This window comes from Thermothielavioides terrestris, chromosome 5 (assembly GCF_000226115.1).
Source record: "Thermothielavioides terrestris NRRL 8126 chromosome 5, complete sequence".
Classification (NCBI taxonomy): Eukaryota; Fungi; Ascomycota; class Sordariomycetes; order Sordariales; family Chaetomiaceae; genus Thermothielavioides; species Thermothielavioides terrestris.
The window spans coordinates 2,844,739-2,869,175 of NC_016461.1; the positions used below are offsets into that span (position 1 = coordinate 2,844,739).

A 24,437-nucleotide genomic window follows, 5' to 3' on the forward strand; every position below is an offset into this window, starting at 1 on the left:
CGCCAAGTGCCGACGTCCTAGATTTTGACAGAGCTACTACGCTGGATAGAGACAAGGAAGCTATCACGAAGTGCCTAATATACAGAGACGGCGATCAATGATGGTGTTGTTCGTTGTTGTTGATCAAAGTGTATGTAGAAGAGGGCTACTCTGGGCATCTAGATCTATAGCTCTAGTGGATCCTAATTACGGCAGTATGGCCCGTGGGTGCCGAGCCCCTAGTATTGAGGCCTAGGTTCTGATACACCCCCCTAGGTCGAGCTATAGCTTTGGCCTGTTTACTGTATTTAGTAATCTTGATGCTATCACTATCCTTATAATCTTCCTAATTCGGTTGTTCTATAGTGTTGAGGTCTTTCTATCGCCTAGATCCTTCTAAGTGCCTACCTATCTTAATTCTATACGCTTAAGTAGTAAACTAAACCTTCTTTTTAGCTATAGCTATTGGCTTGTTCGCTAGTTGTTCTGTCTTACGTACCTAGTTGGTATATAGTTCGATTAGGTACTTAATATTAATTAGATTGTATATAGCAATGAACTGCTTATAAAGCTCTAGGCTTAGCGCCTTTGTTAAGCTATCTACTAGTATTTCCTTAGAGGGTATATATTCCACTTTAATCCTCCTATTCTACGCTTCCTAATATAGCTAGTAGTTGTAGATATTAATGTACTACAACTTAGTCTATAGAGCAGCCACTTTAGCTATAATTAGCCTAATCGTCTAGCGGTTGTTACACTAAATAGAGAGGTGGTAGTCGTTCAGTTCGATCGATAGCTCCTTTAATAGGCGCTATAGGAATATACCTTCCTTAGCTACCTACGCTAGGGCGAGGAGTTCTACCTCTATAGTTGATATAATAATAGTATCTTATTTACTAGCTTGCTATATAATAAACCTACTAAATAGTATAATTATATAACCTTATAAGCTCTTATAGTCAAGGCTATTGTTAGCGAAGCTAGTATTGCTAGCTACAATTAGGATATCGCTATTGCCTAGTTGAAGTGCTAGGAACTATATATTATAGAGGTAATATAGCACTCTGTTAGCTACCTTATAGTGTTCTAGTTTAGGGTTCTAATTGAACTATACGAGCTATAACGTTGCAAAGGCGATATCTAGCTATATATTAATAGCTATATATAGAATAGAGCTGATCTTCCTTTGATATAGGCCTACTGAACCGTTGATTACGATTTCCAAGTATAGGAGCAGTTCCTTTGTATCTATAGGCGTTTTCTCTTTCTTCTAGTTTTATATAAGCTAATAGATCTTCTTGATATACGCTGTTTAGCTAAGCTATACTAGGCGCTTTATTCGATTGTAGTAGACCTCTATTCTAAAGAACCAATGTAGGTCATCGCTACCTATAAGTTTATAATAGGCCCTTAGGCCGTTGATCAGTTCTCCTATACGCTTATAGTCTCTCTTACGGTATATAAGGACGATGTTATCGATATAGAAGAAGATGATAATGCCTTTGTTCGTTATAATACAAGGTTCCTAAGGTATAGCTTGGAAACCTAGGCTCTTAAGCGTATTGGTTAGTGCCCTCTACTAGAGGAGGGGCGACTACTATAGGCTATATAGAGCCTTCTTTAGCTTTAATACCGTTCTAGGCTTGCGATAGCCCTGTGGTATATATATAAAGACATCCTTATCGATCTCTATATTTATAAACGTATTGATAGCATTAAATTGCTTTAGTTTGAGGTCGAAGTGTACTATAGTTGCAAGGACTGTTTTAAACGATTATATAGCTAGAGTTGCTATATAGTTCTCTTCCGCCAAAGTCCTCTATTGCTAATCGCTATAGACAACTAGTCTTACTTTACATTTGACGAGATGCCCTATTTTATTAAGCTTATAGATATATACCTATATACTATCAAGGATCTAATTGCCGCTAACTTGATTGTTGTAATAGCTAACCTCCTCTTAGGATTATTTGATCTTATAGCTACGTAGGTAATTACATTTAGCCTCTAGAAAAAGCTCTCCTAGTAGATAGTCCTTAAGGTCTATATACCATTTTAGCTCTAGCAGTAGCTATAACTAGTAGATAGTATTTAGCTTATTTATTTGCTTTAGCTAGGCGACCTTTTCGTATATAAGCTTTCTTTCTTCCTCCTTCTATTTAGCTAGGTAGGTTATCTTCCTAATTAGGCGCCTCGCTTCCGCCTTAGGACCTAGCGTTCCTATATAGAAGGCCACCTACTATAGCTCGAACTTATACTTAGCTTCAGTTCTAGGTACGCTAGGGGCGCTCTTCCTCTGTTTAGAGGAGGGTAGTAGAGAGCCAACGAAGGCTACTACTATAAGTATAGCTAGTAACGTTGGCGGTAGTGTTAGATAAAGGAACTTAGGGAAGGTCCTAGAGGCATCGCCCTTTACTACAATAGTATCTAGGGCTTCTTCGATAGTAGTGATTACTTCTGCTTGTTCAGTCTCTAATAACGTACCTATCGTTATAGTAGACTCCTCTTCTTCTTCTTCTTCTACTATAGGCAATAGTTCGTTATCGCTTTTATAATTGGCATTATCTATATGTCTAGCTTAAAGCTAGCGTTTCAGCTCTTTAAGGTCCACCTAGACAAGGCTTTAAGCGATTTTATATTTATTGCTAGAGAACACTTGCCTCTTATCAAAGATGATATCGTAGGTATAAATCACTTAGTTAGTAGATAGGTTTTAGATACAATAGATATTTAAAGAGTTATATCCAATAAGATATCCGACCTAGGCTTTTGGTTAAAGGCGCTCTAGGCGCTTCTACTTCTTCTTTATAGTATCCGTTATTGCAAACGCCTTACAACTATAGACTTTTAGGTGGCCTTGGTACAGCTTATACTCTAATGCGTTGAGGCTATCTCTAGTAGCCAAGGAGCTATAAAAGCGCTTTAGTAGTATTCTCTATTTAGTAGTTAAACGAGGTATTCTATTGTATAGATATACTACTACTCTAGTGATCTTTAGCCACAGTTGCCATAGTAACTACGTACCGTTGGCCATTGCTCTAGCCTTCTCCTTAATTATATCTCCTAAGCGCTCGACGCCGCTATTCTAGGTAGGGGTATCAGGTATAGAGGGCTCTATCTTAATACCCTACTTGTATACCTAGTTGGTAATAATACTTGCCTAGGTGAACTCGTTATTATACTCTAGAACTTTAATCTATAGTTTGTACTACGTTCTAAGGAACTATATAAGGTACTTGATAGCTACTAGGATATTGGCCGCCTTATAGTTGCGTAGGTAGTAATCCTATATAAGATCTAAGTAACGGTCTATTGCTAGGAGCAGGTATTTGAAGTGCTATCGGCCTTCTTTATAAGGATGAAGATCTAGGGCGATCCTCTCGCCTAGGCCGAAGTCAAATGGCTATAGTATTTAGCTAAGGCAGCGTTTTGACTTGCTAAGGCTATAGCCATTACACTTAATAGTTGGGATACCCTTGATTTAGCCTCCTTTTAAACAGTTGACAAAGTGTTCTAACGCTCTAGGGCCTATATAGCTAAGGCGTAGATACTACGTTATAGTATCTGCTATACTCTCTATATGCCTTATAAGGCGCTTAAGCTTCTATATTCTAATTACAAAGGCTATAGGCGTATAGTCCTCTAGTATATACTTAAGGACATATTGTTAATAAAGCTTAGTAGTGTATCCGAGGAGGGAGTGATTATACCGCCTAAGAGGGTAGTTTAGAGTACTCTATAGGCTATTGTCCTACTAGATCCCTCACTAGTTAAGTTGTTCTAGCAACACGATATTATAAACGAAAGTTGGGCAATATATAACGTTGTATAGCGTAACGATCGCAATACCCTTGTTGTTCTATAGTTTAATATCTATCTCGCTATAACTCTCGATCTAAATAGGGTACTTGCCTACCTAGATATACTTATCTAGCGCTACTAGTCTTAGAGAGCGTTTAAACCTACTAAGGTGGTTAGTAATATAAATAGTTAACTCTGAATCTAGGATCACTAAGTTAATTAGGGGATATAATTCTCTTGCTTAGTATATTATTTAGATCGCTATAAAGCTTGTTAAGCATTTGCCTATAGCTCGCTATATATATCTACGAGCTATTTAATAGCTAAACAGGGCGATATTGCTTAGTCTATTTAAAGGGGTAGTATTGTTGTTCAATCTGTTTAGAGCTATACTTAGCTCCTAGGCAGCCTAGTTGGCATTACGCCTAGCGTTCTAGTATTTAGGAGCAATGCTTGGCTCCTAGGCAGCCTGATTGGTATTGCGCCTATTAGTATAGTGTTTAGTGCCTTGGCTAGTATTATACCTATTGGTATAATCTTGATTCTAGTGTTTAGTGCTTGTATTTTGTACCTATTGGTATAATGCTACCTAGTTCGATAGCTACAATGCCTTCGAAGGCGGTGCTGCCTAAACTATGGCTAGTCAATATAATTTATCGCCTCTATTGCTTTTAGAGTTGTAGTTGATTGTAGTTCTAGACCTCTTTATATAGAGCCTATTCGCTTTAGCTTATAAGGAGGAATTGCTCCTTAGATTCGCTTCTATATATGCCTTAATGTAAGGTCTAGCTTCCTAGCTATCTAGTATATTCTTTGGATATAGGTAGTAATATAGCTTAGTAACGTAGAAGTGATTATAAGTATAGTACCTAGGTATATCTAGAGACTATACTATAGGAATAGTAGACGTAGGAGCTATACTGAGCTTCCATTTAGCCTATAATCTTCCGCCTTTAGCTCCCTCTTTACAAGAGCTCTAATAAGCGTAGTCACCCTATTCTTCTTAGTAGTTAGTAGTATTGTTCTCTTTCTTATAGGCTCTGTATATTGTAAAGGAGCCTTTACTAACGTAGCTAGGAGCTTTCTTAAGGAACAGTTCAACGCCCTTACAGACTACTATAGCGATATCTCTAAACCTAAGCCTTTTAATCTAATCTATCTAGTTCGTCTAGTAGTATAAGACAAATATTAGGATAGGGTTTATAAGGGCCTACATTAGTTTAGTAAACTAGATACTTAGATCCTTAGCTTTAGTAAGCCCTTAGGTAGTCGATTCATCTATTAGGTTTTCCTACTTGACGATCTACCTCTTAAACTTAGTAGCTTTTATATATATGTTCCTAGGGTACTTAAGTATATCGAGGTAGGTCTAGAGGCGCGTTTAGAGCTCGAGTTCAGTCTCTATAGTAGGTTTTACAATCTTCTTAAGGTTATAATACTACGTTTAAAGGGAGTAGCCCTTTAAGAAGTATATAGTATAGTAGTTTACTAATATAGTAGTAGTTATAAAGTGCTTTATCTAATTGAGCTAGTAGCACTAGAGCTTATACTTCTAGTTATAGTTGTTGCGCTCTTTATAAATTATTACAACGAATATAGTAATATTGCTCTTAAGTTCCTTCTTAAAAGCCCTATATACCTCCTAGTTAGCTATATTAAGAGACTCTACTATAAGTATCTTAATTGACAAAGGTCTATAGCGCTATTCGTCGATAGAGTAGTCGTCGTTATTGCAAGTGTAGTAGCTAGGCACAGTGACGGATTAGCGGTCTTAGCGATCGTCGTTATAGGGCGGTTGATCGCTCTAATCGCTAGCTTCTACGCTAGGAGTACAATTATAGGCTTTGTTACGAAGCGCGTTGTATACCTCCTAGGCTATATGGCGAGCCTTAGCCTTCTCGATGTCCTTTAGTTCGATAAAGTAGGCTCGGAGCTTCTGATTAATATGCTCTTAGGCTATATTGTAGGCGTTAACACTTTCCGAGGTAGGGCGGAGACGCTCCTCCTTATCTTCGAAGTAGTCTATAAGTTCGTAGTATATAGCCTTGTTGACGAACTAGCGATACTAGGGCACCTAGTTATCGGGGCTCGCTAGAATAATATCAACCTTTATATCGGTCTTCGAAGATATAGTAGTTAATCAGAGGTATCGCTAAGGGATTTTATTGATCGTTGTATATAGAGCTATATAGTGTTGTTTAATAGGTTTTCAAAGCAAATGAGACTCTTAATTGACAGAGCTACTACGCTAGATAGAGATAAGGAAGCTATTACGAAGTGCCTGATATATAGAGACGGCGATCAATGATGGTGTTGTTCGTTGTTATTGATCAAAGTGTATATAGAAGAGGGCTACTCTGGGCATCTAGATCTGTGGCTCTGGTGGATCCTAATTACGGCAGTACGGCCCGTGGGTGCCGAGCCCCCGGTATTGAGGCCCAGGTTCTGACAGATTTCTCGACGCCTCCGGCATGCTGGCGCTCACTTAATTGTTAGTCCTTAACTACTCTATGCCAGAACTGACCAGGCACTAACAGCGCATTTGAGTGCTCGCCATCTCGCTGGCTGTTGCCATGGCTCATCGGCCTTTATCGGCTTTTTACATCTACTCCGCCAACATGATCTCCCGCTGTACATCTCCGTCGGCTGTATCTTCGCCGTCTCGCTGCTACGGGCACCGTACAAAATGCATCTTCTTGAGGCCCACATTCGAAAGAAGGACAAAGAAGGATTTAATCGTCATCTCGCCTCGCTTCCTGTGTCCGTTTAGCCCCCAACGGTCCTACACAACTGACTGCTCAGCTGTTTATCTAGCCTCCTACGGAATAGTTATAGTGGCAGCAACAATCCTAGCGACCGGGGGGTATTGGGCCCTGCCAGACCTGGATGCTCATATGCCTTGCATTGATGGATACGCTCGAATGTACATAATCAAGAAACTCCCCATCGACTTTGCCCGTGGCCAGACTCAGCTCCCTCAACTCCTCGCCACAAACACTGAACCCGCTTGAACCGGCCCTGTCCGTCTGGCGTTCCTTGAAATTTCACCATGCACCTTCTTCCAACTGTCATTTCTGCCGCGCTCTCCCTTGCGGCCAGTTGTCATGCCTGGACCAAGGACGGCAATGGGGTTTGGACGGCAAACAACAACTTCTACAAGATTGGGGATGGTGAGTGGCCCTGCCAGGGGAGGAGAGAGGTCCTGGCGAGCTGAGCGAGTCCGTACTGACTGGAACTCCTCGCGCGCTGTGTAGTGTGGGTGCATGAATATTGCACCAGGATGAACACGAATATCATTCTAGATGAAGTTCCCTGTGCTTTCTGGATCGATTCTCACGGTTACATTTTCCGCGGAAGTGAGTGACTTGGTCAACCAAGCTACAGTGTGTCGAATTGGACTGACAACCTATATTCTGTACACAGCGTGCTATGGCGCCATTGTGGGCCAGGTTCTCTGCCTTCCCAATGGTGTGCCACGTTAAGATTGGAGCGCTCTTGTGTAATAAAACTGTATGGTGGATTTGCGATAAGCTGGCTTTGACGCCATACACACAATGCGGACGGCGCTTGAAAGTGGTGTTCGTTGAAGAACAAACCCACTATTATCAGCTCCCGCCGGCAAGACGCCTCGTCTGCATCAGCTTCGGCCTGTTTCTCCTGTACAACAGCCAGAGCTGCTCCGTCGCAACATGGTATCCCCAGCGCGCTAGTCGAAGGATCGTCCGTGTTCGTATTGCATGAGCTGCCAAAGTCGATGACGATGTAGTTAGAATTCTGTGCCCTATTCCCAATCAGGTGAGTGCAATATAGCCTATTATCGTCGTACGCGGCCCCCAGCTGTGTATCACGGGCTATGTCGGCGCAGAGGTGTCGAAACGCCCTGTTGGCAGCTCAGTAGGACATTGGTTGGCTGGCGGTAGGTGAACGACGTGAGGCACCGCCTTCGGCACAACTAATAACACTCCTCCCTCTTCTCCAAGGCTCAAGACACTCCAAATACAAACATAAGGCAACCCTTCATACCCTATTACCCTTGAGCTGAGGAGCCAGGGAGTGGGAAGCAGTTCAATGATGTAACTCTACAAGAGGAGGCAAATTTACCTAGGGGGCAACTTTACTAGGTACACTCAGGATCAATGCTCGCGGAGCAGCCGAAAAGTCGCGCTCATTGCCCCAGGATTGCAAAGTCCGCGAGGTCGCAACGAAGCGACAAACGACGAGCGGAATGCTTTCACCGTTTACGGATCTCGAGAGTCTATCGAGAATCTCTGGGCTTCTACTCTGTGCAGTTTCTGTCACTAGCAAATGCACAAAGAAGCCTTGCACAAGCTAACATCAAAACGCCTCGTCCAAGACTCCCACGCGACTCCCGTCCATCGCTCACATATCAACGTCGACTCCTCCCCCACCCCATTCTGCAACAGCACGGTAACATGGTTGATTCTCCTCTCACCCGGCACCACCGACAGGACGCTGGCCGGTTCCACCTCTGCATATCCGTTGTCATAGCTCTCCCCTCCCTCTTCCATCTCCATGACCTGCCGCGCCACATACGCAGCCACTTCCCCATCCCAGACGCCCTCCTTGTGTGGCATTGACATGAGCAGCTCGATGGCCCGGCGGCGGAGCCGCGGCTCGCGGCACTTGAGCGCGACATAGTAGAGCGGGGGGACGTGGCCCATGTCCAGCGTGAAGCTCAAGTTCGGTGTTTGTTGTCGATTGTTGCCTGGCGGCGCGCTCGTGAGTTGGGTCCACTGGCGGAAGAGCTCGACCGCCTGCGCGAGCATGTTGCTGAAGCCCTGGGTGCGGAGGTCGAAGACGGTCTCGTCGGTGAGGCGGAGGCAGGTGGATGCCATGATGGAGGCCATGGTGTGGTAGAGGCGGAGTAGGAGGAGACTCAGGCTTGTCTTGGTGTTGCCGCTCGAGGCCAGGGATGGGAGGCTGGTGGTGTAGGTGCATAGCCAGCGGGCCAGCGAGGCTTGCAGCAGTTCCTTCTGCCGGACGACGTCCTCCGGGATGGGACAACGCATTTCGTTGGACCTGATCTGCGCCGAGAGGAATGACACCCCGTCGATCAACTGGTCGAGGTGTTGCCTTGCGGCGCCCACGGTTTGGAAGATTCGAGGCATGGCATGAACTGCTGATGATCTGTAGCCAGGAACAGTGTCCTGGAGGTATCCAGGCCCTGGGCAGAAGAGGGCGGAGTGGATGTGGAGTCGAGCGAGGGCCTCGATTAGCTGGTCGTCAACCGAGGCGCGTTGGGGCGGCGCGACGAAACTGTCCTCACCGTCATTACACTTCCCTTCGGCCCGACCTGTCCGTCTGGGATGGTTCTGCATGTCGCTGAGCAACTTGAGGCCGCTTTGGAGGTGCGCTTGGGCGGTCCGGTACCTGCACCTAAGCAGCTCGAGACAAATGAAGACCACGCAGGCGACCAAAACGGGCCGTAGCGACTGTTTGTCTCGGCTCTTGCCGAACCCAAGCAGGCATCGAATGGCCTTGTTGTAGTGGAGCAGGGCCAAGCTCTCGTTCGACTGCACGCGCCTCCCATTTTCGAGGTTGGCGGCCATGTTCCATTCGTTCCTGTGAATAGCACCAAGAGCGATTACGGCGTGGAAAACGGCTGGTTCTGCGAAACTGGCCTGGAAGACAGTCGACGCCCAGAACTCGGACGCGAAGACGCCTGGAAGCTTGTACACCATGCGTGTCCGGAAATAGTCCAAGGCTGTCTGTTCCTGCGGGCCCATGCCCGGGATAACAACCGGAGATTTACTCCATAGCAAGCACTGACGCGCATGCACATCCATGGGCATCTTCTGCGGGAATTTGGCTGGTGTCTGCCTTCTTTCCATGCTGCTGTAGGCGTTTCCGCCGCCGCCCCAGATGCCGTAGCCATCGCACACGCGGCCGGTAGACACGCATCGGTGGCATGCCGGCCTCCCCTCGTCACACTTGACGCGTCTTATTCTGGACGGAGGGTCGGGGAGTCAGTGCCAGGCGAGATTTGGGCTTCCCGCCGCTCACTTACTTGCATGTTCGGCAACCGGTTTTGACCCGGGTCCTGGGGGGTCCAGGCTGCCTGCTGGGTAGAGGTGACGTCCTGCAGGTTCGCGGGACACTCTTGTCCATGACGGCTGATCCCACGGGAGGGCAAGGAGTATGTCTATACTCGGTACATCCGGGGCTCACAACACAAGCCACCTTGCTGACGAACTGGATGAAACGCAGGCGCGCCCAGCAAGGAGAGAGAGGATTACGAAGCAGATTGGAGGGTATCGCGAGGGATGTGCTAAACAACCGTGAAAACAAGTAATCAGACCTTGCTATCTTGCTGTTTGTTGAGGAAAATCTGCATGTGAAGGTGCAGGGGAGTGTTCGAGACCACAAACATCCTGGCCCTGCAAACAGATCGTCGCGACTCGCGGGACGTCAACCTGCTAAGGAGCATTAACGATGATTGGCCTGTTCGGTTTTGGAGCTCTTGGATTGGCCCAAACCGGATGGCTTGGACCCCGGTGAGTTATGGGTCCAGAATTCGAGACGTTTCTTTCCGCTTCACGATTCCCGGGCCTCCGGGAGGTGACTCCACTCCTCCACGCAAGGTCCAGAAATGTCGTCGCGGGGACCTTCACGCATGCTGCGACCAGATCGCTCCACGCTGCGGTCGGGATGGACTTAACTCGGGCCCCGAGCCTTATGTCCGTCCTGCACCTCATCAAGCTTCAGAGTAAACCCAAGTACAAGTACGGGCGCTCGCCTCCACGTCTTGTCCAGTCTCATGCATCCGTACCTATCTTTTGTCTTCGGCCTTCCATTTCCCGAGAGTAAGCAACATCTTTAACAATGACTCCTCCCCTCCGGCCCCTCGGCAAGAATGGACCCCTCGTCCCGGCCATCGGCTTCGGCGCCATGAGCCTCGGGGGCGTATACGGCCGACAGATTTCCAACGAGGACAAGCTGAAAGTGCTTGACCGCGCCTGGGAGATTGGCGCGCGCTTCTGGGACACGGCGGAGCTCTACTTCGACAGCGAGGCGCGTATCGGGGACTGGTTCAGGCAGACTGGCAGGCGAGACGACATCTTTCTCGCCACCAAGTTTGCGTTGCATTACGAAGACATGGGAACCGTCCGCTCCGATCCGGAGTATGTGCGGTTTGCGTGCGAGCGGAGCCTGAAAACGCTCGGCGTGGACACCATCGATCTGTACTACTGCCACCGGGTCGACGGCAAGACGCCGATCGAGAAGACCGTGGAGGCCATGGTCGAGTTGAAGAAGTGAGCAACCACATGCTCCTGTTCACGGTGCTTCCCATCCCGGCCCTTGAGTCGACTACCAGACTAACCCCCCTCACCAGTGAGGGCAAGATCCGCTACCTGGGCCTTTCCGAGGTCTCCGCATCGACTATCCGCCGCGCACACGCCGTCCACCCAATCGCAGCGGTGCAAGTCGAGTACAGCCTCTTCTGTCTGGACATCGAAGACCCCAAAGTCGACGTCTTGAGGACGTGCCGCGAGCTGGGCATCGCCGTGGTTGCCTACAGTCCAGTCGGCCGGGGCCTACTCACCGGCCAGATCAAGTCGGTGGATGATCTCGACGAGCGGGATTTCCGCCGCATGATTCCCAAGTATTCGCGGGAGAACTTCCCAAAGGTGCTGGACCTGGTTGCCAAGGTCCAGAGGGTAGCCGCGCGACACGGCTGTACGCCCGCGCAAGTGTGCTTGGCATGGTTGCTGGCACAGGGAGAGGACATCATCCCCATTCCTGGCACGCAGACCCTCAAATATCTGGAGGAAAACACGGCGGCGACAGATGTCAGGCTCTCAGATGAGGATGTTAAGGAGTTGAGACGGTACGCCGAGGAGACAGATCTCGTCGGCGATCGTTATCCGGCATGGTAAGTCCTCCCGGAGAAGGAATGAGACTGCTGGCCTGACTGTGGCTAATCCTGTCTGTCCGTCAACAGGTTCATGACTTACACTTTTGGGGACACTCCGGAGCTGTGAAGGACATTTGCAAGTTGTGACTGTCGAACTCGGAGCTTTCATGTATGCCCGTGGTCAGTCTGGACCCTGATTTCGTGGCGAGGAGCAGGCAAACGAAACCGGAATGCTAATGATATTTTCGTACGTTATTCTGGCGTGATGTGATTGGAAAGGGATTACATATATTTTGACTTGATCTCAACCTAGATCTTCCTCTTCGCCTAACGCGCCACAGCACTTGTGCCAGATCCTGCTGCCAAGTCCACCTTAGTTAGTAATTAAGCATAGGTACTAATAGAGGAAGCGGCGACGGTCTAGAACGGGAACGGGATCTTGGCTTGACAGCAAGAAACCGGGCGAGCGACCAACCGGGTCTGCAAGGCGAGTCAGCAATTGCTGCCGTGCACACCCCAAGATTATTTTGCATCCGACACGGCCGGCTTGATTATATCCGAGCTTACGAATTTTGCTGCCGAAACCCCGCAGCTTTACTTCAGCTCGTGCTGCTGCTGCTTCTTCAGCTCTATCTGTCCAGGGACAAACACACGCAAATCGGTTGTGCGGGCTGCTCCCAGCATGGCTCCACGCGTATCTCCGTTTGCCCCCGTGGTCTGATGGGTCTGATGGCCGCGACGGCGTTAAGAGTGGCATGTCCGAAAGGATGAAAGCATATTAGGCCCAGGTGCCTCCTGCTGGGCAGAATCGCCGTCAACCGACCAACAACCGCAACTTCTAGACAGCCTCCGCCTCCAACATGCCCTCCACGCCTGATCTCCCCGCCTCCATGAAGGCGCTCATCGTCGAGGCCCCCGGCCAGCCGCTGCAGCTGAAGACGCTGCCCGTGCCGTCGGCCATCCCGGGGAGCTGCGTCGTCAAGGTGCTGGCCGCCGAGGCCGGCCACGACATGCCGCACGTCATCGACGGCACCGCCGGCTTCCCCTTCCCGCCCAACTTCGTGCCCGGCCCGCACGCCATCGGCCGCGTCGTCGCCACCGGCCCGGACGCCACCACCCTGAAGGTCGGCCAGCTCGTCATGGTCGAGGCCTTCATCCGTCCGCGCGACGACCCCAACGACGTGCAGATCCTGTGGGGCCTCACCGCCGGCTTCGACCCCGCCGGGCTCAAGTTCATGGGCGACAACTGGTCGCTGGGCGGCCTGGCCGAGTACACGCGCGCGCCGCTCGAGAACTGCTACCCGCTCGACGAGAAGCGCCTGTGCGGGCCGCCCGCCGAGGGCGGGCTGGGCTACTCGGTCGAGGACCTCCTGCACCTGCCGACGCAGCTGGTCGCGCTGGGCGGGCTGCGCGCGCTGGACCTCAAGCCGGGCGAGCGGGTCATCGTGGCGCCGTCGACGGGCGTGTTCAGCGGCGCCGCCGTGCAGGTCGCCGTGGCGCTCGGCGCGCAGGTCGTCGCGACCGGCCGGAGCCGCGCGACGCTCGAGGCGCTGCAGCGGCAGTTCCCGCCGGGCCGCGTGCAGGTCGTGCCCATCACGGGCGACGTGGCGGCCGACACGGCCGCGCTGAAGCAGTGGGGGCCCGTGGACGCCTACCTCGACCTGACGCCGCCGACCGCCGCCGGCGCGACGCACCCGCGCAGCTGCTTCGCCGCGCTGCGCAAGTACGGCCGCGCCTGCATGATGGGCGTCCTCCGCGACGACCTGGCCGTGTCGCACCTCCTGCTCACGTTTAACTCTCTGACGGTCCGGGGCCAGTTCATGTACGAGCGGGCCGACGCGTGGCTGCTGATCAAGATGGTCGAGGCCGGCGTCTTGAGGCTGGGCAAGGAGGGTGGCAATGAGGTCGTGGGCAGGTTCAAGTTCGAGCAGGCGGATGAGGCATTTGCTCTGGCTCAGAAAAACGCGAAAATGGGCAAGATCGTCGCTTTCGTGCCGTAGTCGCGGGGGCTCCCTTAACACCTATTTTATGGTTTTTTGCTGTACCTCACATATCCCTGATGTATGAACACGAGCTAATATGAGACATTGACGCGCTCCCCTGTCTCTGGCGTTTGATATGAGCTGATCCACCTCCAACGCTAGCTTTCTCGTGCCGTGCCGAAAAGCGTGGCAAGCGTGGCCCAGCCGTTTCCTCGGGCGGAAACCGGGTTGAACACCCCTGAGGACGCGCCCCAGACGACGCCGTGGGGATTGGAGGTGCTGACCCCGGACTTTTTTGATAGCCATGTACTGGCTTGCTGCAGCCTGCGAGGTGTGCAACGGTCGACGGTCCATCGCCGGCGGCATCCCCTCCGAGGAACCTGGAGAGGACAGGGGGCTTTCCAGTTTGGGGGGACGCATGCACACTTGTTCACGGCTCTCCGGGACATTACCCGATCGCACAAACGGTGGCACCAGTGAATCCCATCAGAGACCCTGGCACTCACCATCCTGTTGCTGGCCACCCACTGGACGGATCAAGCAGTTGCGGCGATCCGGCTATGCCACCCGAGCCAGTGGCAGGTTTGTGGCACCCTCCCCGAATGTCCTTGGTTATGCGACCGTCGACCTGCGGCGGAGATTCGGCAGTTGTGTTGCAGCGCCCTGCAACAATGCGATCCCATGCTCGGAAGACCACCTTCCTGGTCCTTCTACACCCTATAGGGCACCTGGTAACAGAAGCAGGACAGTACTCCGTAGTTAGCGTATGGTCCGACTGGGCCCATTCATGATTCGTCTTTTACCCCAGGCCGCCCGTCATTTGCATGCTGTGAACTAGCACTTCCTTTCACATACATCGCTTCTCTAGCCGGCCCCGAGACTAGGCGCCCAATCGTTTCCCACCATGGCGGTCGCCAGCTTGGCCAAAGCCGCCAGCATCTGGGCCGGGGGTCTTCTCCTCGGCCTCGGCATCCCCTACTTGCCCGCCGTCACGTCGCCTCGGCTCTCCTCCTTCATCGGCGACTTCCCCATGCCAGACTACCCACTCGTCTTTCCTTTCTTCAAGAACAGCGCGACAAACGCGACGTCAGCCCCGAATCGGGCCGCGTTCACATGCGACGCGTCCCACGCCTACCGCACCGAGCTCGTCTCGCTCGAGCCGCTCATCATCTACATCCACAACCTCATCACGCCGGCCGAGACGGCCGCGCTGCTGGAGACGGCCGAGCCGAGGTTCGCGCCGTCCGAGGTGACCAAGCACGGGCGCCACCAGCGGACGCGCGACCGGACGTCGAGCTCGGCGGGCCTGCCGCGCGACGACCCGGCCGTCATGTGCGTGCTCAACCGCACGCGCAGCTTCCTGGGGACGATGCTGCGCGACGGGTGGGACGAGATGGGCCCGCCGCAGCTGGTCCGCTACACGACGGGGCAGCGGTTCAACGTGCACCACGACTGGTACGAGGTGCCGCAGTGGGCCGCCGACGGCAGCAACCGCAAGTGGAACCGCGTGGCCAGCTTCTTCGCCATCCTGCAGGACGACTGCACCGGCGGCGAGACGTACTTCCCGTACGCGAAGCCCATCACCCGGCCGAGCCCGCGGGGCGAGCGCATGTGGCTGGGCGAGCGGCGCAAGACACACAAAGGGGCGCACGAGGAGGAGCCGCTGTGGAGAGAGCACGAGGATGGCGGGCTCGCCTTCCGGCCCGTCGCCGGCAATGCCATCTTCTGGGTCAACCTGCATGCGAACGGGACGGGCGATCGCAGGACCATGCACGCCGGCCTGCCCCTGGACAGCGGGCTGAAGACGGCCATGAATATCTGGCCGCGGCAGTACTACCCCTCCGAATGACTCCTCAGCCCTGGCGTCGCCTGGCTCCTGTATGGACCAAAGTTACACCCGCCGAGATGGGCCCATTTGGTCGCCTCGAGGTCGGCCATCGTTCGCGACGGGTCTTTGTATCTCGTTCGTCTCCGGCCGGCCGGCTCTTCGGATCGACAGATGCAACGATTAAGTGCTTTGGACGGGTTAATGCGGCCGCGGGAAGGGGGTCGCTGGACGCAATGTCGTCTTCGGGGCTCATTGTCAACGGGACATGGAAACCAATGAACCGGCGGTTGTGCATTTCGCAGCGAACAGTATCTTCGTGCTGGTTCTCGCAGTCAGGACCGTCGCCGTCTGCTGGTTTACATGAGGATGGGGCTTTCCTCTGCCGAGACGGAGGAATTGGAGAGACAATGGATTCGTCAATTTCCTGTCCAAATAACGTTTGTCTGACGCCATATAGGGAGGGCAGGGAAAAAAAAGGGGGAAAGTAGTTCTGACTGGACGCTGTTACACAACCTGTATTATTGATTGCACGAAGAGGGATCTCGAGGCGCTGTCCGTCATCAAGGACACAGATTGCGGCACCAATTGTCGCTGCCCGATTATCCCTCACCTAGACTGCTCGATAATGCCATGATCCCAGCCAACTCCGCCGCTCTGCCCTCGCGATCCTCACACTTAACCGATCACCGCGTCAAGCACTCCAAGTCCGCTTGTCGGCCCGACTTCTCAACCGCGAACATGGCGATCGGCAGCTTGGTTCGATTCGGACGAGCCTGCAGGTCCTAAAGCTGTATATCGTGGACCACTTCCAGCAAAGCTCTCGAAGCCCCCGTGCACCTGTCCATGTTGGTCTGAACATGCGTCAAGATGCACCCTGGCTCGAGGAATGAGATATGTAATGACAGAAACATCCCATCCCTATTACGAGTTTCCACTCCCGAGAGAAGAGTCTTCCGAGTCGTGAACTGCGGGCAGCACGTTCCCCTTGGCGAAAGCCTCCGATTCGTCCACCTCGTCCAACTCAACGGCGCTATCGCGATGTCTCCAGGCGGCCCTTCCGTCGTCCTTCAACTCCCCATCGGCCGCTAGAGAGTTTGAGCGGGCGGCGAGAAACTTCCGTAGCCGTTTCTCGAATCTGTTCTCAAAGTCGTTCCCAAGCTTCAGAAACCGGATGGCGTTCTTCGCCAGAACCCCGGCCCGCTCCTCCCAGGTGATGAATCGCGCAAGCCGTTCATCTTCGGTGAGCATCTTGCCTGCCACCGGGACCTCGCCCAGCGGGAATGGATAGTCGCTTCCCAGAACAATGCGCTCTGCCCCTCCCGGCCCAAGTTTGCGGATGACATATTCCATCAGGTCGGGGTCATGCATCAGCGAGTCGATCCATATCTGCCCCAGGCCGTCGGACCCCGCGGGTTGCGCCGGCGCCGTCCCCATGAAATGCTCCGTCGGCGTCACGCCGCATGCCCGCGTCGCCACCAGATCCGGCCGGCAGTCGAAGCCATGCTGTATCCTGCCCAGCAGCGCCGGGAACGCGCCCCCGCCGTGCGCAAAGCACAGCCTCAGCCCCGGATGCCTGACCAGCAGCCCGGACGACATCACCGCATGCATCGCCAGCGCCGTCTCGCACGGCATGCCCACCAGCCACGAGCTCCAGTACCGCCCCCACCGCCCCTGATTCTCCCTCGTCAACGCGTACCCCAGCGGGTGCACAAACACAGGCACGTCCCACCGCTCGCACGCCGCCCAGAACCCCTCCAGCCGCTCATCATCCAGCATCACCACCCCTCCCACCTCATCCCGGCCCCTTTCCACGCTCGTGCCAATCTGCACCCCCACCACCCCGGGCATCCGACGCACCCGATCGAGCTCCTCGACGGCAGCGGCACAGTCCTGCAGCGGCAGCGTGGCGAGCCCGACGAAGCGGTCCGGATGGGCGGCGCACACGGCCGCGAGGTGGTCGTTGAGGGCGCGGGCGAGCAGGGCCGCGGGGCGAGGCGGGGCGTCGTAGCAGAAGAGCACGGGCACGGTGCTGAGCACCTGCACGTCGACGCCGGCGGCGTCCATGTCGCGCAGGCGGGCGGCCGCGTCGTAGCACGACGGCGCGACGCGCCGGAAGAAAGTTGTGCCAACGTACATGTCGACGGCGCCCGTCGTCGCGTGGTCCGGGGCCGGGCGGAACGCGGGCCACGGGTAAGGGCGGTCGTCGTCGTCGTCAGGGGCTGTTGGGGTGAGTGCGGCCAGGTCGGGGAGGGCGGGTGGCATGACGTGCGTGTGCATGTCGATGCGGAAGAGGGAGGTTGGAGAGGATGGGTCGCGGCGGGGAGGGGCTGCCGAGGTCGAGCAGCAGGGCTCGCGGAGGTCGTTTGTTGCTGCCGGCGCCATGATGGGGATGCGGAATCAAAACGGCCGGGGTGAGAGGTAGGGAACGGGTTATGGAAGCACGATTGGGCTGTTTGGAGTATCAGCAATAGAGCGTAGCGTTGGCTGCTTCGCCGGAGGCATGGGGTTGCAATGTGACTGAATGCCCGGCGGTCAAGTTGGGCAGTCAAGATGAGGTCACAAACCCTCGAAAGTTGAAGTCTGTCCTAGGTATGTAAGTCGTACCTGCCGAAAACGGGCTGCCCCGCGGCCTTGATCCGTGCCGATCCGCTCCGAGATCTCGGAAGACGGATGTCGGATCGGAAGTCCCCAATTGCGCCTTCTCATTGGCCGAGCCTGAATGGCGTTCCACGATGCCGGCGCCAGCCGAGCTTGGCGTGGAGGGAACAGTGTGTGACAAGTTGGGTAAATATTCGGATATTCCGTACACGAATACCCTTGGAGAACTCGAGTTGATGGATATCACTTCGAGTTTGAACCTTAGGTTGCACATTCTGGTTGATGTGGCAAGGACTGCAGATGTTCTTCAGACGGTCAACATCAAACGAATAAAATGCCGTGACCCACCTCATAATCTCCGCGTGGCCGAGCCCGTGATTCGAGTTCAAGAAGCCGGCAAGTGCAGAGTCCTCACGACCGTAAACACGTCCCTTGAGTACTCGCCGCCTTCCCGGCCCGTCCCGCTGTTCTTCATGCCGCCGAACGGCGTGCCGAGCTCCCTCACCAGCCAGCAGTTCACCCAGACCAGGCCCGCCTCGACCTGCTCGCCCACGCGCCTCATCCGGGCCCCGTCAGTAGTCAAGAGGACGGCGGCAAGCCCGTACTCGCTGTCGTTGGCGAGCCGAACCGCCTCCTCCTCGGTGTCGAACGGAGAGATGGTGACAACCGGGCCGAAGATCTCGTCGCGTTGCAGCCGCGAGGAGGGAGCGACGTCCGTCAGGACCACGGGGGCGATCCAGTACCCCCGGTTGTCGTCCTTATCTAGCGGGGCTGGAACAGACCCCAGATTGAACGTGGCGTTCTCCTCGGCTGCCAGCTGCAGATAGCCCCGGATCTTGTTGTAGTGCTGCCAACTAGCAACGGCGCCCACGGTCTTGCCGAGCACGTACTTCTCTCTTACGTACTCAGTAAACTGGCGGACAAAGTCCGAGTAGATGCTTCGCTCAACGTAGATGCGCGAGCCGCAGAGGCAGATCTCGCCCTGGTTCTCGAAAGCGGCGCTGCCGGCGATGCGGATCGTCCTGTCGCGCGTTACGGGGCCCATGGAGTCGGCAAACACCATCGTCGGGTTCTTTCCGCCCAGCTCGAGCGACAAGTGCTTCCTGATCTGATGCGCCGTGGACCGGCGGATTGCGATGCCTGTTTGAGTGCCCCCGGTGAAGGACACGCCGTCGATGCTGGGGGAGGCGACCAGCGCCGCCCCGGTTGTCTGTCCGTCGCCGAGAACAATGTTGACAACCCCTGCTGGTATACCGGCCTTTTGGAAGAGTACGCCCAAGACTGCGACGGCGTGAGCTCACAGGTCAGTCTCCCGGTCTTGATGGGCCGACGTACGGTACGCAGTCATGCTTGTTATCTCGCTTGGCTTCGCGACTGCCGTGCACCCAAACGCCATGCACGGTGCGATCTTCCAGGTGAGCAGATACAGCGGCATGTTCCATGGCGAGATGAGCGCGAACACGCCGGCTGGCGAGCGGTGCTCGTACGTGAGGGCGACACCATCGACCACACGCGCGGCGGTCTGTTCGTGGAGGATATATGTTGAAAAATATCTAGGCAATTAACCAGCATCAGATCGCTGCTAATGTTGCGCGGACTGGACTATGGTCAACCCACGAGAAGTTCGAGATGGCCCGGTCGACCTCGATTCTTGCCCGCTCCAGCGTCTTTCCCTGATCGATGCTTTCCCACACGGCAAACAATTCTCGGTGCTCCTGGAGCAGCTCACTCACGCGGCGAAGGTGACGAGACCTCTCCGCGCGGGACGTCTTGCTCCACGTCTGGAAGGCAAGCTTGGCATGTCGGATCGCCTCATCAATATCCTCCGGCTGAGCGCAGGGGACTCGGTAGAGAAGGGCGCCCGTTTTCGGTTCATGCGAGTCAATGAATGCCGTCGAAGTTGACGACGGCAACTTCAGCTCGCCCGCCACGTAGTTCGGTAGACATATCGGGGTCCGACGGGCGCGCACGAAGGAAGCCGCCTTCTCGAGCGTGTCGCAGCTCCAGATTGCGTCGGCGCACTCCTGGAGCGCTTGCCGCGTCCATTCCTCAGGGTTCAGAGTACCCATGGTGTTGATATGCGAGATCAAGTGAACCGCTCGCAGCCAGTTCCCAAGGTGGAGAACAACCAGCTTCTGGCTGGCGAGTTACCGTGGTGCGACTCGCGGATTGGTATTTGTTTTCAGGTGCTTGTGCCTGTGAACGGCTGCTCGGCGCTGCTTGGAATGCCTGAACAAGCCGCCGCCAGCGATTGCAGTTTGGTGGTTACCTGGTAGTGTCCCACCTTCCTTCGTCGGTGACAGGTCCGGGACCTCGCGTTACGCTGCGCGCCTGCCTTAGTAGTGGCGTTCGGCAAACCGCGGAGCGGATCGCGGATGACGGCATGGGTCAGGTTGGGGGTTATCAGCGGCCTGAACTCGGCGCCGGGGGCCCCACCAGCTTGTTGGGAAATGGCCGATGTGCCAGAAAATGACAAGTCAAAAAAGACAAGCAAAAAAACCACCAGAATCAGGGCCCGTCATTGGACTTGCCTCCACATCACTCTCCCGTCGCGTCCTACCTCGCAAACACTCATGGCGTCACCCAACGGAACCGGCTACCTCCTTCCGGCCGGGGCCCAGGGGCTTGCCAACTACCCGCACGCCCGAACCATCCCCAGCACAGCGAAGACGATCTTCGTCTCGGGCATCTCCAGCAGACGCGCCGACGGCACATTCGAAGGTTGCGAGACGAAACCCGATGGCTCCTACGACCTAGACTGCGGCGCCCAGACGGCGGCGGTGCTGCGCAACATCGAGACGGTCATCCGCGGTGCCACCGACGGCAAGCGCGGGCTGGAGAGCGTTGTCGATGCGACTGTGTTCCTGATGGACATGAAACGGGACTATGCAGCCATGAATGCCGAGTGGAATAGGATATGGCCGGACCGCACCAAGGCGCCGACGCGGACCTGCGTGCAAGTCGCGGCGTTGCCAAACGAGAAGATCCTGGTGGAGATCAAGTGTCAAGCGGTTGTATCGGATTGAGGAGGAGTCTAGAAGTGGAGTGGGCGGGTGGCAGTTCTCATCATCAGTGGTGCAATTCAAACTACAAAGTACAAAGTTGGTGCTGCAATTCATGCAGGGGCCTGAGCTGGGGCGTCTCAAAGCAACGTTGAGTCCAAGGTTCCCGAAGGACCGGATATCCCTTTAATCATATCAATTCAAAGCCCATCGAATTCTCAGTCTCTAGCAGATGTGAAACCTCCTGAGCGTTGCGCGTAGGGCAATGTACTGGCTAACTCGATCGGGTATCCGAGGCAAGTAAGACTCTTAATTGTTAGAATCACTGCGCAGATGCGAGCACTTGAAGCTACGCGATCTAGTGTAAGCAAACAATAGCAGTGCGTTCAATCGTCGTACTGATCTGTGCGGAAGGAAGACTGCTGGTCGCACTTCACAGGAGACCGCGCCGGAGGCAATTAGTGAGACCTGTGAGTAACGTGTCTTGCTAGCATGGACTGGCACGGCAAAGGTACCTACTTCGACAGGTCGAAGGTGCAAGGCTGCAGCCCGAGCTTGGGATGGATGAATGATGCATGAAGCATTCTCTCTCTTTTTGTGCTCCACCATGTGTGGCTGCTGTGATCTGTATTTCAGAAACCACCACTCGGTCGAGGTTGTCCCTTCTCCTACCACAAGTTGGTCCCCAACGGGCCCAAATGAAAATGTGGATGAAAATTTCCGCTCACTCGGCTCTCCTCGCGTAGCGGCCTCTTACACCCATACTCACGATTCCTCCTCCACCGCTACGCATTTTGTAACTTCGATCGCATCCTATCAGAAGTGTTAGTCTCACCGTATCTCACCACGGAGGAAGCCGAGGAAGTGGTAAGCAGCACTGGAAGGAAAGGAGAAGAAGGAGCTGGAAGACGAGCGTGAGCGTGAGCGAGTGAGGCGCCACGTACCGGATCTCCCTCCGGTTGGATAGGAGTACTCTGGTAAACGATGTTCGGATTTCCCACTACCTCGAAAGCGGGAGCGGAATCCTGGCCCATGTACTTGGACAGCGTCTTCTCCGAGAAGCCGTCCTTGCTGAACCCGGTCGCCTTTTGCGCAGCCTGGCGTTTCTCAGAGACGGTGCTGCGGACGTACTGCAGATACGGCGGGTTGCCGGGAAACAGCACGTTGTCCGCGGCGATGACGGACCCAGGCTGGATCAGCCCCAGCTCCTCGCACAGCTGCAGGTCAGTCTTGTACGCCGGTTTGTAGTGATCGATGAAGAGCAGCTCGACCTTGCTGATCTCGCCGCTCGTGTAGAGCTTGTGCAGCGACTTGTCGCTGCGGCCTACGATCGTCTGCACGAAGTCGCCCAGGCCCGCCAGCTCGATGAGCCTGTTGGCCACCGCCGCGAACTCCGGGTTCAGCTCGAGGCTGTAGTACCGCTCGCCGCCGTGGCGCCGCAGGGCGTCCCCGAACAGAATGGCCGAGTACCCGACGTAGCCGCCGAGTTCGATCATCTTGCGTGGCCGGTGCTCCTCGATGAGCTTGATGACAATTTCGCCCTTGGTCCGGCCGACGTTGGGGAACCAGTACTGCTTTTCGAACTCCTCGATGAGGTCAAGGACCTTGCCGGGATTTCCGCGGATCTCGTCCAGGTCGGGACGGGAGTAGATGAAGTGGAGCAGTTTGACCTCGCTCCCTTCAGTGCGCTGTTTTCGTTAGCTGTGATCATCTGTTGCTGCACCAAGAGTGACGAGTACCGTGTACTCCGATCGGCGCTCTCCCGTCATCTTGCTCTCTCAACGCGTGCGAGAACAGGGGAAAGTCGAATGTCAAGACTCAGAAACTCTCTGGAAGTTTGGACAGGCAGTGGTGTGAGAGCGGTACGGGAAGAGAGCAATGTGAAGGCACTGGAAGCAGGTATATGAGAGTACTGTCTCTGCCAAAGGCCCCGATTTTTGATAGCGTCGCAATTCCTGAAAGCCTGGGATTCCTGGAAGCCTGGGAAACCAACATGTTGAGAGAGATGTAAAGGCCGGGAATACCACTCCCACATCCGACCCGGCATGAGCCGCCGGTGCTGCCCATACCGGCCGGACCAAACCGAAAGCCGGCCGAGGGAGCCGGGGTGAAATAAGCCATCATTCATCGGGGAGTGGGAATTTGGCCCATATCGTCCGGTCAATGACCGGGCTTTGGTTTCCCCGTTTGCGCAGTCGTCAGATAAGGTGAGATTCTTTCGCGGCTTGAGTCCGTGGTGGCGGATGTTACACAGCGTTGCAGCTATGCTTACACCCGAGGTAGCCGAGATAGGATTCATCCGAACCACGACCTAGGCTCGGGCTCCTCACTGGCCCCTAGGTAGTTACGTATACCGAGCCGACGGATACTGCGCCACATGTTGGCCTTATTGAAGCGAAGCAGGCGGCATGCCGCCACGCTTACAGCCGCTCTTTCGTGTCCTGGCGGGCATGAGGCATCGACACTGTCGACCTTCTCAACTTCCAAGATTTTTCTTTTATTCCTCCCCTGCCTTACAACCCTACCTAGTTACTAAGGGATCTGACAGAGCAGTCCCTAGTCTGCTCCCTCCACCAGCCTCGACTTGGACCCTATCCTTTCCTCGGGCCTTTCCTGTTCTGCTCACGAGTCGTATCTCTCTTCTTCAGTAGGTCAGTTCGTCAGGCAGTGCATCAGGTAGGGTAGTCCTGGAGGAAATGGAAAACGGCTGGCGGAAGGCAAGTGCAGGTGCAAAATCCATGTAGGTAACTAGTAGTAGTAAGGAACGGAATAGCTCTCTTTTCGGCGGCAGGCAGGTATGCAAGATTTTTGAGTGGACGATTTGCAACGGTGCCTGTGCAGTGATGGCTGTTGCACCCTCCGGGAAAATCGAAGGCGAGGGGTGTCTTTGGTTGAGCAAGTACCGTGGCCGTTGAGCTGTTCGCCATTATCGAAAATATTTCAAAGATTCCGCCAACAGCTGCTGGGAGGAACGGTGCAATGTCTCAAGCTGTGCCCTCCCCGCCCACTCCTGCTCGCGGTTTGATTTACATCCACTTTCCCACACGCAAGCCCCCAGACAACACTCGCTCACATCACACGCTCACACTAGCATACGGTCCCAACGCAAATTCTACTCCTTCTGACGAGGCAACAGGGCAGCTCGCGATGATCGACCTCAAACCATGCGCGAACGCGGGAGCGACCACTTCGTCAATGGCATGAGACCCATGACCACTGGACTCAACGACATCGTCATTCCGCCACTTGGATAACGCAGCACGACAGACGGCCGCAGTGGCGGGCCGGGACGGCGGGACTGGCCAGTCTTCGTGCTTTGCCACGGCGACATAGCGCACCACATCGTCATCTGAAACCCCCACATCCGGGAA

General features: G+C 54.1%; 8 protein-coding genes across 8 annotated transcripts; 4 read left to right on the top strand and 4 right to left on the bottom strand.

Annotated features, from left to right (window-relative positions):
• Nucleotides 1–8,160: 8,160 nt before the first annotated feature.
• Nucleotides 8,161–9,909, bottom strand: THITE_2132051 (uncharacterized protein; the record flags this gene model as incomplete). Its single annotated transcript, XM_003656881.1, has 3 exons — nucleotides 8,161–8,195; nucleotides 8,234–9,747; nucleotides 9,809–9,909. The coding sequence occupies 3 exons, from the start codon at nucleotides 9,907–9,909 to the stop codon at nucleotides 8,161–8,163; spliced, it is 1,650 nt and encodes a 549-aa protein (XP_003656929.1).
• A 467-nt stretch (nucleotides 9,910–10,376) lies between these two features.
• On the top strand, nucleotides 10,377–11,736 carry THITE_2122233 (uncharacterized protein). The gene is made up of 2 exons (XM_003656882.1): nucleotides 10,377–11,054; nucleotides 11,135–11,736. The coding sequence occupies exons 1-2, from the start codon at nucleotides 10,624–10,626 to the stop codon at nucleotides 11,676–11,678; spliced, it is 975 nt and encodes a 324-aa protein (XP_003656930.1). The 5' UTR covers nucleotides 10,377–10,623; the 3' UTR covers nucleotides 11,679–11,736.
• A 774-nt stretch (nucleotides 11,737–12,510) lies between these two features.
• Nucleotides 12,511–13,656, top strand: THITE_72712 (uncharacterized protein; the record flags this gene model as incomplete). The annotated part of the gene is made up of 1 exon (XM_003656883.1): nucleotides 12,511–13,656. The coding sequence occupies exon 1, from the start codon at nucleotides 12,517–12,519 to the stop codon at nucleotides 13,654–13,656; it is 1,140 nt and encodes a 379-aa protein (XP_003656931.1). The 5' UTR covers nucleotides 12,511–12,516.
• An 886-nt stretch (nucleotides 13,657–14,542) lies between these two features.
• THITE_2055322 (uncharacterized protein) lies at nucleotides 14,543–15,487 on the top strand (the record flags this gene model as incomplete). Its single annotated transcript, XM_003656884.1, has 1 exon — nucleotides 14,543–15,487. The coding sequence occupies one exon, from the start codon at nucleotides 14,543–14,545 to the stop codon at nucleotides 15,485–15,487; it is 945 nt and encodes a 314-aa protein (XP_003656932.1).
• Nucleotides 15,488–16,387: 900 nt separating this feature from the next.
• THITE_122630 (uncharacterized protein) lies at nucleotides 16,388–17,602 on the bottom strand (the record flags this gene model as incomplete). The annotated part of the gene is made up of 3 exons (XM_003656885.1): nucleotides 16,388–16,520; nucleotides 16,581–16,852; nucleotides 16,886–17,602. The coding sequence occupies 3 exons, from the start codon at nucleotides 17,600–17,602 to the stop codon at nucleotides 16,388–16,390; spliced, it is 1,122 nt and encodes a 373-aa protein (XP_003656933.1).
• Nucleotides 17,552–20,133, bottom strand: THITE_72705 (uncharacterized protein; the record flags this gene model as incomplete). Its single annotated transcript, XM_003656886.1, has 4 exons — nucleotides 17,552–17,915; nucleotides 18,413–19,345; nucleotides 19,400–19,617; nucleotides 19,682–20,133. 3 exons carry the CDS (start codon nucleotides 20,131–20,133, stop codon nucleotides 18,450–18,452), a joined length of 1,566 nt encoding a protein of 521 aa, XP_003656934.1. The 3' UTR covers nucleotides 17,552–17,915; nucleotides 18,413–18,449.
• Nucleotides 20,134–20,542: 409 nt separating this feature from the next.
• On the top strand, nucleotides 20,543–21,287 carry THITE_2122235 (uncharacterized protein). Its single transcript, XM_003656887.1, has one exon. The coding sequence runs from the start codon at nucleotides 20,638–20,640 to the stop codon at nucleotides 21,088–21,090; it is 453 nt and encodes a 150-aa protein (XP_003656935.1). The 5' UTR covers nucleotides 20,543–20,637; the 3' UTR covers nucleotides 21,091–21,287.
• Nucleotides 21,288–21,831: 544 nt separating this feature from the next.
• THITE_2092104 (uncharacterized protein) lies at nucleotides 21,832–22,835 on the bottom strand (the record flags this gene model as incomplete). The annotated part of the gene is made up of 3 exons (XM_003656888.1): nucleotides 21,832–21,879; nucleotides 22,011–22,754; nucleotides 22,806–22,835. The coding sequence occupies 3 exons, from the start codon at nucleotides 22,833–22,835 to the stop codon at nucleotides 21,832–21,834; spliced, it is 822 nt and encodes a 273-aa protein (XP_003656936.1).
• Between the last annotated feature and the right edge of the window lie 1,602 nt (nucleotides 22,836–24,437).

What these genes read in the sequence shown, in the direction of transcription:
- THITE_2122233 (XM_003656882.1), top strand. Translation starts at nt 10,624, where the DNA reads ATGACTCCTCCCCTCCGGCCCCTCGGCAAGAATGGACCCCTCGTCCCG. An exon ending in GCCATGGTCGAGTTGAAGAA is followed by an intron (nt 11,055 to 11,134) that starts GTGAGCAACCAC and finishes CCCCCTCACCAG; the next exon opens with TGAGGGCAAGATCCGCTACC.
- THITE_2122235 (XM_003656887.1), top strand. Translation starts at nt 20,638, where the DNA reads ATGGCGTCACCCAACGGAACCGGCTACCTCCTTCCGGCCGGGGCCCAG.